General features: G+C 33.9%; 1 protein-coding gene across 1 annotated transcript in view; it reads left to right on the top strand.

The window, feature by feature from the left end:
• The first annotated feature begins 12,390 nt into the window (after nt 1-12,390).
• Nucleotides 12,391-14,513, top strand: part of LOC138698548 (serine proteinase stubble-like) — a 197,137-nt gene continuing 195,014 nt past the window's right edge. The window contains exon 1 of the mRNA XM_069824554.1: nt 12,391-12,652. Within this exon, the coding sequence (XP_069680655.1) occupies nt 12,415-12,652 (238 nt within the window). The 5' untranslated portion in view covers nt 12,391-12,414. The remainder of the gene's footprint in view (nt 12,653-14,513) is intronic.

Genomic DNA, 14,513 nt, shown 5'->3' with positions numbered 1-14,513 from the left:
CCAAGCAAATACGCACGATCTCGCACAAAAGATTTAATACCATTGTTCTAAACCATTCCTGCGCTTATGTTATCAAATTTCATCATATATTTTAAATTAAAATTAGGTACTAGAAATTATAATTTTGCGTGCTTTATATTTATACTTTAATGATCAGATGAAAAAGTGTTCATAAAATTTGATGCAGGGGTTGGTGAGATAAGATTGTTGAAAGAAATCATTCTGGTCATGTTTTACATTGCCCTCTCTGCTTACCACAAAATTAACATGTTTCAAAACGCTTGAAACATATTAGAAAGTATGTGTCATCTTCGTGACGTATATAGGCAACTGCATAAGTATATAGGCCCTAATTGTGACAGTTTTACTAGTTAGTTACACGCTAATTTATAAAATGTATGTTAGACTCACATAGGAAACATAATCAACAATTTTACTCATCTAGTGGTACAATAGCTGAAATAATAAATCATTTTAAATTTGGTATTTTTTTTTTGCAATAGCCATTCCTTCTCTTTGTATACTGCGTTCCATAGACTGCAGAGGGTTTTCCTTCAAGCTACAGCGAACACATCTAAGGTAGCTGGACGCCGAGGTCCCCACTGCAAATTCCAACCGCCTTACCCCCTTAAAAGAGCCCCCTATGCCCAATGGACAAGAGGGGAATGGACCTCGGTGAAGAGAAGCTCTCTTGAGCGCCCTAGTCGGGATTCGAATCAAGGCCGTTCAGTCGTTTTCCCAACTTAAATATCACATCTCGCAAAATTATCAATACTGAACAACAACTCAAACGTCTAAAGATTTATAAATTGTTAGTCCTTTAATATTCAATGTGAAATACAGTCGTGCAATAGCACCGAACTAGAATTCAGAGCCTTGGAGCAAAAGTGGGCTAACAATCGACTACAGTTCAGTTACGCTTTCCAGTATGATTAAATTACTATGAGGTCGTTCATAAGGACATAAAGATGAAAACATTAAGAACGTCGTGTTTTACAAAACCATAACAATGAAAGAGTCTAGCCAGTTACGTTGAACTTGAAGATTGTGATGAAGTTTTTATCCTGCATGAAGGTCACAGTGCTGAGTTAGAATCTTGTCCACAGCTTAGACGTATGTTCTTCGCTAACGTGTAGGGTGACCATGCGTCTCGATTGATCGAAATTGTCCTGTTTGAGGGCATACAAATTTATCCTGATTTTTATAAGAAATTCCCTTTTGTTCTGATTTTGTTGCGCTCGTTTCATAAACATACTCGTGTCTTAATTACTACCATTATAGTCAATTTTCATACGACTTTTTATGCTCGACCATATTTCTAACTTGAAATTATTCATAAGTGTTCATGTTATTCTTATCTGACTAAGGAGCGGAACTGACCTTGTGCAATACCTCGTAAATTGTGAGATGTGCGCAGACGCGAAAGTATTGATTTTTTTCCGAGAAACAAATGTCGACATTGACCTTGATATAATCTAGAGAGTAAAATAAACATTAATCTTGATATAACCTTGAAATTGAATTAGACATTGAAAAACGAGATGACAAATTGAATTTATTTCAATATTATTTACAATTAACGCTAATTATTATAGTAACAGAACTGACTTCATTTCAAATATAGGTGATTTATTGATTTATTGTTGTCTTTCGATTGCATATCCGAGAATAATCGATACTTGCGCTTTCATATTGCTACAATGGAATTTTCTGATTGGTGGAACACCTGAACTTTAATGCATAGGTGTACTTTAATGAGGTCCATTAAAGGGCTGCTACCAGGTGTATAATTACAACATTTCGGCATGGTCGAGCATAAAAACCTTTCTAATTTTATTATACACCGTGCTTTCACAACCATACATAACAATCAGTAATATAACTGCTTTATAAATTCTAACTTTCAGTTTTTTTGAGAGTAGATTGGATGACAAAAGCTTCTCAACCGAATAATAACAGGCATTCCCCACATTTATTCTGCGTTTATTTTCTCTCGATTGTCATTTATATTTGTTACTGTTGCTCCAAGTTATTTGAATTTTTCCATCTCTTCGAAGGATAAATTTCCAGTTTTTATATTTCCATTTCGTACAATGTTCTGGTCACGAGACATAATCATATACTTTGTTTTTCGGAATTTACTTCCTAACCTGCTGTCTCTTCACTTACTTCGAGTAAAATTCCCGTGTTTTCTTTAACAGTTTTTGGATTTTCTCCTAATATATCTTTAACAGAAATTAAAAACCAAAAAGAAAAAAAGAAGTATAGAAATCAATTAAGAATTTCTTGAAAATTTAAATATGTCAACAATTCGAAGATTGGTTGGAAGCTCATAAGTGATAAGAATGAAGTATGGCTTATATGTAACATTGCAACGTACACAATATCGAGCAAGAACACAGACTTCTTAAAACGTCCGTGAGATATCTCGTATCCTCCCCAAAAAATTTAACTTGAATAATAATAATAATAATAATAATAATAATAATAATAATAATAATAATGATAATAATAATAATAACAATAATAATAATAATAATAATAACAATAATATCATAATCAGAGGCCGGATTTTTAGGCATTATGAATCATTAAAATAGGCAGACAAAAAGGCATCATAAATAGCTAAAATAGGCAGGCAAAAAGGCATTATAAACAGCTAAAATACGCAATAAAAGACAATTACAAAAACCTTGCACTAGACCCACAACCTTTCATTTTCCACAAAGGGATTTCGGCAGCAAGAAAAGCTTCACATAAGTTGAATGCAAATTGAGATTTTCGACTCGATGTTGCAATTACTGTTGCAAGCAAAGAAATCTTCTTCCCAGTAGCCTTGGAAAGTGAATTTTTGTGTTTGGTTGTACTGATATGTTGCGATATGAAATATTTAGCTATAGTCCCGCCGCTCTAATTTCCGGCAGCCAAACACGTTGCAGGTCAGCTACATTTAAACGTGTGTGTCTTGTGATTCGCTGATGAAGATGTTAAGCATTTCCTAAGGCTGGATAAATACTTAATATAATCGCCCGCCATTTTGGCTTTTTCGTTGGCGTTCGCAGAAAGCACACGAAGACATTAATTACCGCTCAATTAATTGCTGAATTACAGTGCGTTTGATTTATTATCATAGGAGCTACGACATGATAATGTTTAACGGTGTGGCAAATAGATCCCTCGTCTGGTAGCTCAGCAACGAAAGAACAAAAATGGCGAACGATACTACCTACTTAGACTTTATAGGGCCTTGACTTCCTAAGACGTAAGCAAAGAGGAGGAGTCACGCCGGGAATAACAGCGTTGCGACTATAGCTACAACAACGTCGCAATGAAAACTGAAAGAAAAGAACGTTAGACCCGCATTCATTGTTGCCTTGTCAAATAAACACGAGCGATAATTAAAACGCGTACTGATATACATTTTTGCACGGCAGCACTCATTGTTGCAAAGAGAATATGAACTGACTGAAAGACAATAATATACATTCGGTGAAGTCACTTTCATTGTAGCGGTTACAGAAATAAATTAAAATATACCTGTAGGCAATTTTAATAATAAATTAGTAAATAATAGATAAATAATCAAATAAAGGCAAAAAAAGCATTTATTTTATAAATTAGGCATTTATATTTAAAAAGGCAGAAAAGGGCAACATAAAACGGTGACAAAGGTATAATTCGTACAGATTTACTTTCAAAATGAAGATAGATTTAACACATTTAAAAAGGCATTCTGCCAAATTCCGCTCTCTGGACTCATAATGTTCAATGAAACAACTTACTTACTTACTGGCTTTTAAGGAACCCGGAGGTTCATTGCCACCCTCACATAAGCCCGCCATTGGTCCCTATCCTGAGCAAGATTAATCCATTCTCTATCATCATATCCCACCTCCCTGAAATCCATTTTAATATTATCTTCCCATCTACGTCTCGGCCTCCCTAAAGGTCTTTTTCCCTCCGGCCTCCCAACTAATACTCTATATGCATTTCTGGATTCGCCCATACGTGCTACATGCTCTGCCCATCTCAAACGTCTGGATTTAATGTTCCTAATTATGTCAGATGAAGAATACAACGCGTGCAGTTCTGTATTGTGTAACTTTATCCATTCTCCTGTAACTTCATCCCTCTTAGCCCCAAATATTTTCCTAAGCGCCCTTATTCTCAAACACCCTTAACCTATGTTCCTCTCTCAAAGTGAGAGTCCAAGTTTCACAACCATAAAAACAACCGGTAATATAACTGTTTTATAAATTCTAGCTTTCAGATTTTTTGACAGCAGACTGGACGATAAAAGTTTCTCAACCGAATAATAACACGCATTTCCCATATTTGTTCTGTGTTTAATTTTCTCCCGAGTATCATTTATATTTGTTACCGTTGCTCCAAGATATTTGAATTTTTCCACCTCTTCAAAAGATAAATTTCCAATTTTTATATTTCCATTTCGTACAATATTCCCTCACGAGACATAATCATTCAATGAAACAACTGATGTGTATTTAGTCTTCAAGATTCATAGGCCTATTCTTAAGTCAACAACTATTGTAACGTATCTAAAAACTGAAATCTATTCTGGTACAGGTAACGATATCTATGAACATGTGAATACGACTCAAGCAACGCACATTGCATACTGACATTCCATCGTGCGGAGGAAAATAAAACGAATTCCAAGTTTTGTTCTATTTTGATCGTGAAACCAGGCGACAACGTGGGGGTGAGGACTTGAATCATAACGTATTCGCCTTGGCCAAAAGTGGTAGACATGCCTGCAGTGGATATAAAGTGATTCAGAATATTAAATCCTCCGAGTTAATGAAGTCGGCTCAAATTCTTAAATTACCGTTATTAAAATTCAATATTCCGAACAATTATGCAACCCACACAACTTATCGAGTTACAATCCTGTTTCCTAATAGAGAGCTGTCACTACCTGTTAGCCAGTAGGCATAAACATTTCGACGTGGGGCCAGATCAGGCGATTCACATGCAAATACGACGTATCTCTGCGTTATCGTAGGTCACACGAAAGCCGGATTTTTTTTATCATCTCTGCGATCCACAACATGGCGGCTATACGAAGATAAAAATGTTATTACAAAATGTTGTTTGCATTGAATAAAGAATTGTTAAAAAAAGCTGTATTTTGTGATTGAAAACAAACAATTTTAATTCTAATTTTTATAACAATTTTATTTTTATTTAATTCTAATAATAAAAGGAATAGGTTATCCTATACTATTTGCAGATGACACAAGTATCATAATTACAGACAAGAACTTTGCCACATTCAAATATAAAACAGAAATAATTCTCCTTAAAATTTATGACTGGTTTACAACCAATAAACTAGCATTAAACATTAATAAAACTAACATAATTCAATTTAAAACCACTTCAAATTTAATCTCTGAAACATTGGACACAACTATCAACAATATACCTCTACTAGAAACATTAACAACCAAATTTCTTGGTTTGCACATTAATAATACAATAAATTGGAAAAATCATATCAAAGAAATAACCCCCAAACTTAGCTCAGCATGCTTCGCAATTAGGTCGTTACAACAATTTCTTAACAGCAGTATCTTAAAGACAGTATATTTTGCCTATTTTCATTCCATTATGTCCCACGGAATAATATTTTGGGGAAATTCTGCAGATAGTAAAAATATATTCTTATTACAAAAAAGAGTCATTAGAATAATAGTTAGAGAAAAGGCTAGAGAATCGTGTAGATTATTTAAAAAAAAAATTAGAGATTCTAACCTTAACAAATCCATACATATACTCTACAATAAATTTCCTCTTATGTAATAAAGAAAATTTTCCAACTAACTCAGCCATACATAGTATAAATACCCGCAGAAGGAATGATTTTCATACGCCATCATCAAATTTATCATGCCTTCAAAGTGGAGTACGTTACATGGCGATAAAAATGTTCAATAGTCTTCCTGAAGACATTAAGAATCATAGCCAAAACCCTGCATTATTTAAGATAAAACTAAAAAATTACTTAATATCTCACACTTTCTATTCTGTAGACGAATTCTTGACATTTCACAGTACTGTGTAAATATTATAATACTATTAAATGGTAAATATATTACATTGTATAAAATATTATTGTTATTAAGGAATTAATTCTATACATATTTCATATTTGCATTTTATATGTATTGCATTTTATTGTTAAACGTAAGAATTGGACGTGTTCTTTATTCTATGCTATAAAGCAAATGTAAGAATATTATGGAACGAATAAATCTATCTATCTATCTCTATCTATCCAAGGAAACAAAAGACAGATCCAAAACCTGCATCAACACATAAACAAAATACACCCAAAGCTACACTACACATTAGAAATTTAAAACAACAAATCCATAAATTTTCTAGACATCACAATAACAAAAGTAGACAACAAACACACATTCAAAGTATACAGAAAACCCACAACAATAACACACATACACAACACATCCAACCACCCCACACAACACAAGCTGCATTCCGAACAACGGTACACAGACTACTCAACATACCAATGAACCAACAGGATTACAACGAAGAGCTAAACACAATCAAATACATAGCACAAGAAAACGGATACAACCCCAACATAATAGACAACATAATACGAAAGACAAAACATAATCACAAAAAACATAAGAATACAACACAAACACAGGAACACAAAAAAATACATCACACTAACATACGAAAACAAAAACACACACAAGACTGCAACTTCACTTAAGAAATGAAATTACTACATCGCATACAGAACAAATAATACTCTACAAAAACATCTCAATACACAAACAACACAAACAAACAAATACAACCACACAGACGTATACAAACTCAAATGTAACACCTGCAACAACATTGGACAGACAGGCAGATCATTTCAAACACGATACAAAGAACATATCACAGCCATAACAAAATTACAAAACACCTCCAAATATGCAGAACACATCACAAATGCTAACCACACCTACAGAGACATCAACACAGACATTGAAATTCTACACATCCAACCAAAAAGCCAGAAACTAAACACACTAGAACAATATGAAATATACAGACACACAAAAACACACCCTAATGAAATTCTCAACACACAACTCAATTTCAGAACACACACACTCTTTGACTCCACATTATACTACACAAACACACCCCCACAGGAAACAAAACAAGAGGCGCCAAGACCAGGAACGTCTAGTTCTGAATATGACCAATAATTGGTCGAAACATGTAAACCAGGTACGAAAGAATTTAACAAGAGAAAGTCATATAATACATATTCCGAAATTAAAATCCTTCAAAAAGTTACGTCTATGAGACCACTGACTAAGAAGAAATTGCGTACTGAAGGATGCACTGGAAGGAATGGTGAACGAGAGAAGAGTTCGGGGTAGAAAAAGATATCAGATGATAGACGACATTAAGATAAATGGATCATATGCGGAGACTAAGAGGAAGGCAGAAAATAGGAAAGACTGGAGAAAGCTGGGTTTGCAGTGAAAAGCCTGCCCTTGGGAAGAGAACTATGAATGAATGAATGAATGAATCATTATTTTTTTTTAGAATTATAGAGTTCTTGCACTGAACTACAGAAGTGATGCATTCAAAATAATAATTTTCAGAAAAGTGAGAACAGGAACTAATTTAAAATCATAAAAGACTTAGACCTTACCTACATTTTAAATGGGTCAGAGAGTTGAATTTTGATAATCTCGCAGAGGGAAAATATTCAAACAGTAGAGGAGAAATTATTTAGACCTTTGGCCCCAAATATTTTCCTAAGCACCTTATTCTCAAACACCCTTAACCTATGTTCCTCTCTCTAAGTGAGAGTCCAAGTTTCACAACCATACAGAACAACCGGCAATATAACTGTTTTAAAATTCTAACTTTCAGATTTTTTGACAGCAGACTGTATGATAAAAGCTTCTCAACCGAATAATAACAGGCATTTCTCATATTTATTCTGTGTTTAATTTCCTCCCGAGTGTCATTTATATTTGTTATTGTTGCTCCCAGGTATTTGAATTTTTCCACCTCTTCAAAGAATAAATTTCCAATTTGTATATTTCCATTTCGTACAATATTCTCGTCACGAGACATAATCATATACTTTGTCTTTTCAGGATTTACTTCCAAACCTATCTCTTTAATTGCTTCAATTAAAATTCCCGTGTTTTCCCTAATCGTTTGTGGATTTTCTCTTAACATATTCAAGTCATCCGCATAGACACGCAGCTGATGTAACCCGTTCAATTCTGTGCCATAAATCTACGATAGGGGACTCACAGCTTTACTTCCCTCTCGGAAGATGTCATGATAAGGATTTTTATAGCCTCTTAAAATCCGGGCTTTAATCCGACACTCTCTCTGGTGATAAAACTAGCAAGTAGTTCCGAAAGGTTTGGTAGGCTTACTTTTCATTTTAGCATACGGTTCAGAAAGGGAAATCAAGTGCTACAACTAAATGACGGTAAAAACTCATGAAACAATAACACACTTAAGAATCCAAATAAAATGAACAAGGGCAAATAAATATCTACATGAATTACTTAATGGTTACAAGAAGAAAAGATTGATAGAAAATAAATAAAGATATAAACGAACAAGGAAAAGTAAATGGGAATAGACGGAAGGTCAAAAATAAGAAATTAAAGCCAGATATAAAAGAAAAATAAAGACAGAAAGAAAAGCTTTTAATTTTCTTTTTACTCAGCTATTTTAAGAAAGGAACATGAGAAGAAATTGTAAATAAAGAAATGAAAGCAGTGAAAAGCAAAGAATGAGGGGGATGGATAGAATAAGAAAGGCGTAGAAACAAGGAAGAAAGAAGAAATGAAGAAGTCTAAAGAGACATGACAAAGACAGGACATGAGCGAGAGAAAAAATCACAAATAAAATGAGAGGAGAAAAAAGGAATGGAGAAATAGAGAAAATTGATAGAAAAATGAAAGAGAGATGAGGAATAGAAAAAGGAAATAAGAATGAAAAAAGTGAAACGTAACATGCAAAAAGAAATGGATTCAATAAATGAGAGGAGAAAGAGAGGAAGGGGAAGAAAATGAAGAGCGAGAAATGAAAATATTTGGAACCAAATAAAGGATGAGGTAACGGTAGCAAAAACAAAAGAAAGGACGAGGAAAAGGAAAGAAAAAAGAAAAATGAAAAACAGAGGAAAATTGGAAAAAGGAAGAGGAAAAGAAGAGGAGGGGAGAAAGGAAAACGGCAAAGAAATTAAGAAGAAAAACTGACGAGGTGAAAGAAATGAAGAGGAAAAGAAAGGATGAGGGAAAAGATAGAAAAAGGAAAGAAAATAGAGGAAGAGGCTAAAAAGCAAAATGGAAAGATAAGGAAGAGAAAAAGAAATGAAAGGTGGGAAAATGGAATTAAAATTGACAGTAAGAAGTAAATAATGAAAGAATAATAGAGAAATGGGGAATAATAGCGGGAAAGGAAATTAAAAAACAGATAGACGAGAAAGAAGAAAAGAATTAAAGTGAGTACAAATATAAAATAAAAGGTTAATTACGGAATGAGAGGGACGATGAAATGAAAGAGAAGAAGAGAAAGAAAATGAAGAGCGAGAAATGAAAATATGTGGAACCAAATAAAGAAAGGAAGACGAAACGGCAGGAAAAAACAAAAGAAAGGAAGAGGAAAGAAAACGAAGAAACGAAAGAAAGGTAGAGGAAAAGAAAGAAAGAAGAAAATGAAAGGAAAATGGAAGGAGGATCAAAAAGAGGGGAAGATGGGAGAAAAGAAAATGAAAACGAGAGGAAAATTTGAAAAAGGAAGAGGAAAAGAAATTAAGAAGAAAAAATGACGAGGTGAAAGAAATGATGAGGAAAAGATAGAAAAAGGAAAAAATAGAGGAAGAAAATTGGTAGAAAAATAAAAGAGAGATGAGGAATAGAAAAAGGAAATAAGAATGAAAAAGTGAAACATAATATGCAAAAAGAAAAGGATTCAAGAAATGAGAGGAAAAAGACAGGAAGAGGAAGAAAATGAATAGCGAGAAATGAAAATATGTGGAAGAGGAAGCGGTAGCAAAAACAAAAGAAAGGAAGAGGAAAGAAAACGAAGAAACGAAAGAAAGGTCGAGGAAAAGAAAGGAAGAGGAAAATGAAAAGAAGAAGGAAGGAATATCAAAAAAGAAGAGAAGATGGGAGAAAAGAAAATGAAAACGAGAGGAAATTTTGAAAAAGGAAGAGGAAAAGAACTTAAGAGAAAAAATGTCGAGGTGAAAGAAATGAAGAGGAAAAGATAGAAAAATGAAAAAATAGAGGAAGAGGCTAAAAATCACAATGGAACAATGAGGGGAAAAAGAAATGAAAAGTGGGAAAATGGAATTAAGATTGATACTGAGAAGAAAATAATGAAAGAATAATAAGGAAATAAGGAATAATAAAGGGAAATGAAATAAAAAAGGAAGGCGAGAAAGAGGAAAAGAAATAAAGTGGATACAAATATAAAATAAAAGGTTAATTACGGAATGAGAGGGACGATGAAATAGGAGGCAAGACAGAAAGAAAATCAGAAGCATGAGGAGGAAGAGTGACAAAGCTAGAGGGAGGCACAATTAGTTAAAAGTTGTGGCAAAGGACTACGAAAATGATGATTGGGAAGAAAGAAGAAATAAAGAAGGATAATAAAGAGGCATGACAGAACATTAGCGAGAGAAAAAAGAAAAAATAAAATGAGAGAAGAAAGAAGGAATGGAGAAAGAGAGAAAATTAGTAGAAAAATATAAGAAAAATGAGAGATAGAAAAAGGAAAGAGAAATGAAAAAAGTGAAACGTAATATGCAAAAAGACAAGGATTCAAGAAATGAGAGGAAAAAGAGAGGTAGATGAAGAAAACGAAGAGCTAGAATTGAAATATGTGGAACTAAAAAAATAAAGAAAGGAAGAGGAAACGGTAGCAAAGGCAAAAGAAAAAAAGAGGAAAAGAAAGGAAAGAAAGGACGAAGAAAAGAAAAGAAGAGGAAAAGGAAAGGAAAAGAGAAGGAAGATCAAAAAGAAGAAAAGATAGGAGAAAGGAAAATGAGAACGAGAGAAAAATTAGAAAAAGGAAAAAGAGGAAGAAAGGAAAACGGCAAAGAAATTAAGAAGAAAAAATGACGAGGTGAAAGAAATGAAGAGGAGAATAAATTAGGAGGGAAAAGATAGAAAAAGGAAAGAAAATAGAGGAAGAGGCAAAAGAGCAAAATGGAAAGATGAGGAAGAGAAAAAGAAATGGAAAGTGGGAAAATGGAATTAAAATTGACAGTAAGAAGTAAATAATGAAAGAATAATAGAGAAATGAGGAATAATAGTGGGAAAGGAAATAAAAACCAGATAGGCGAGAAAGACGAAAAGAATTAAAGTGAGTACAAATATAAAATAAAAGGTTAATTACGGAATGAGAGGGACGATGAAATGAAAGAGAGGAAGAGGAAGAAAATGAAGAGCGAGAAGTGAAAATATGTGGAACCAAATAAAGAAAGGAAGACGAAACGGCAGGAAAAAACAAAAGAAAGGAAGAGGAAAGAAAACGAAGAAACGAAAGAAAGGACGATGAAAAGAAAAGAAGAGGAAAAGGAAAGGAAAAGAGAAGGAAGATCAAAAAAGAAGAAAAGATGGGAGAAAGGAAAACGAAAATGAGATGAAAATTGGAAAAAAAGAGGAAAAGAAGAGGAGGGGAGAAAAGAAAAAGGCAAAGAAAATAAAAAAATAAAAAATGAGAGGTGAAAGAAATGAAGAGGAAAAGAAAAGAAGAGGAAAAGGAAAGGAAAAAATAAGATCAAAAAAGAAAAGATAAGAGAAAGGAAAACGAAAATGAGAGGACAATTGGAAAAAGGAAGAGAAAAAAAAGAGGAGGGGTGAAAGAAAAACGGCAAAGAAATTAAAACGAAAAAATGAGAGGTGAAAGAAATGAAGAGGAAAAGAAAGGAGGAGGGAAAAGATAGAAAAAGAAAAGAAACTAGAGGAAGAGGAAAAAATCAAAATGGAAAGATGAGGAGGAGAAAAAGAAATGAAAAGTGGGATTGGTAGTAAGAAGAAAATAATGAAACAATAATAAAGAAATTGGGAATAATAAAGGGAAAGAAAATAAAAAAAAACAGAAAGACGAAAAAATGGGTACAAATATAAAATAAAAGGTTAATTACGGAATGAGAGGGACGATGAAATCGGAGGCAAGACAGGAAGAAAATCAGAAACGTGAGGAGGAAGACAGACAAAGCTAGAGGGAGCCACAATCAGATAAAAGTTTTGGCAAAAGACTACGAACAAGATGACTGGGAAAATCGAAGAAGATGAAGTGTTGCTGGATGGACAGAAAGAAGTGGAGCGTGCTGGGGGGGACTGTACCGCGAATTGCGTGTTGATGACCCTAGCTAACTGGTCTCAGGTTGGTGTCTCCACGTGGCAGACTGCCACACTTAAAAGAGGCTTGCGAAGTGGTCGGCCTGTAGTCCACGTTGCCATGTTGTGGCGAGTGTTGCTCTTGGCCGCGTTGGGCGGCGCCCTCGTCGAGGACCTCGACCAGCGGCGTGGCGGCGGCGTCGACGTCGGCCGCAGTGCAGGACATCCCGAGTTCGACGATGACTCCGTCGTCATCGAAGGTAAGTACCTGTACATTCTGCAGCGACAGACGGATTTGCATCTATTTACACCGGCCGACGACAGTGACAGTGTCTCAGCGTACTAACAAGAAGAGAATGCAGCTCTTGGAGCGCCGATTTTGAGGACTCCGTTCAGTAAAGCCAATTATGCAACGCTAAAATATCCTCGAGTTATTAGCAACGACGTTCCTTTCTTAGATCTCCGCAACAGATCTGTGATTGGTAACAAAGAGTTTTCTAGTTAAAGGTTGTAACTAAACTATTGGACGGATTTTGTTCATATTCAGTATCTACGAGTCAATTTATCAGAGAATGGTGTACATTAAATATAATAGTTTTAGTACTAGTATGTGCACAGCGATTTATTCTAAACTATTGGACTGATTTTGTTCATATTCAGTACCTACAAGTCAATTTATCAGGGAATGATGTACATGAAATATAATAATTTTAGTACTAGTCTGTCAGTGTACAGCGATTTCTACTAAACTATTGGACGGATTTTGTTCATATTCAGTATCTACGAGTCAATTTATCAGAGAATGGTGTACATTAAATATAATAGTTTTAGTACTAGTATGTGCACAGCGATTTATTCTAAACTATTGGACTGATTTTGTTCATATTCAGTACCTACAAGTCAATTTATCAGGGAATGATGTACATGAAATATAATAATTTTAGTACTAGTCTGTCAGTGTACAGCGATTTCTACTAAACTATTGGACGGATTTTGTTCATATTCAGTATCTACAAGTCAATTTATCAGGGAATGATGTACATGAAATATAATAATTTTAGTACTAGTCTGTCTGTGTACAGCGATTTCTACTAAACTATTGGACGGATTTTGTTCATATTCAGTATCTACGAGTCAATTTATCAGGGAATGATGTACATGAAATATAATAAGTTTAGTATTAGTCCGTCTGTGTACAGCGATTTATACTAAACTATTGGACTGATTTTGTAAATTTATCGAAGAATGATACACATCAAATATAATAATTATATCAAATATAATTATATCAAGCTTAGTACAAACAGAACACATAGCCTAGTTGCGATTCTGCCGAAATCGGATACATTGATTTTTAACAGTGGTACTGCAGTAAATGCTATTAGTTTTTCGGTAATTTAATTCAACTTAACGAATGTTTCTTGATATTTATTTCGAGATATAATATGTAACTGCAAGAAATATGAGTTTAAAATAGAAATAAAATTGCGGAAAAAAGTTATCAACACAAGTGAATTGCATCTAGTTAACTCTATCTTGAATAACAGGATCAATTTTATAGTGTTTATTTACATAGTACTTTCTACTGTTTTCTTCGAGAGTAGAGGTTGTAAATAAAGATCTTGGTTACCTACAATATGAAGTTCATGGGAAAACATCTGAAAATAGCTGTACAAACTATGATAACTAATCATCGGAACTGAGTAAATAATCGGAATTACGTATAGCATTTTTCTCATATTAACTCTGCTGCTATATTTCATATAAATTTTAAAGCCGTTTCCACGCAATTCTAAAATTATTTTTCCTTATTTCGTTTGCCCAGTCTTGCAGAATAAAACAGTTTCTTCATTGAGTAATGATCCTTGAATTCCTTAATTTCTTGCAATACAAAATTTTGGATACTGATTCTTGATTTTAAGTTATTAGTAGCGATTTTTCGAAGATATTTTGTTCCAAATATTTTTTTTCGTAATAACTTTTTCATCGAAAGCAAATAATATAAATATAGACTTTGGCCTCTTTGATAAAAAAAAGTGTAAGCAGTTATAAGCGAAGGGTCCCGGGATCGATACCCGGCCCCGGAACAATTTTTCCTTGAAATTATTCAAACCTGCTTTA

The sequence above is a fragment of the Periplaneta americana genome, chromosome 4 (assembly GCF_040183065.1).
Source record: "Periplaneta americana isolate PAMFEO1 chromosome 4, P.americana_PAMFEO1_priV1, whole genome shotgun sequence".
In the NCBI taxonomy this organism is placed as follows: Eukaryota; Metazoa; Arthropoda; class Insecta; order Blattodea; family Blattidae; genus Periplaneta; species Periplaneta americana.
This window is presented reverse-complemented; position numbering and strand designations above follow the sequence as displayed.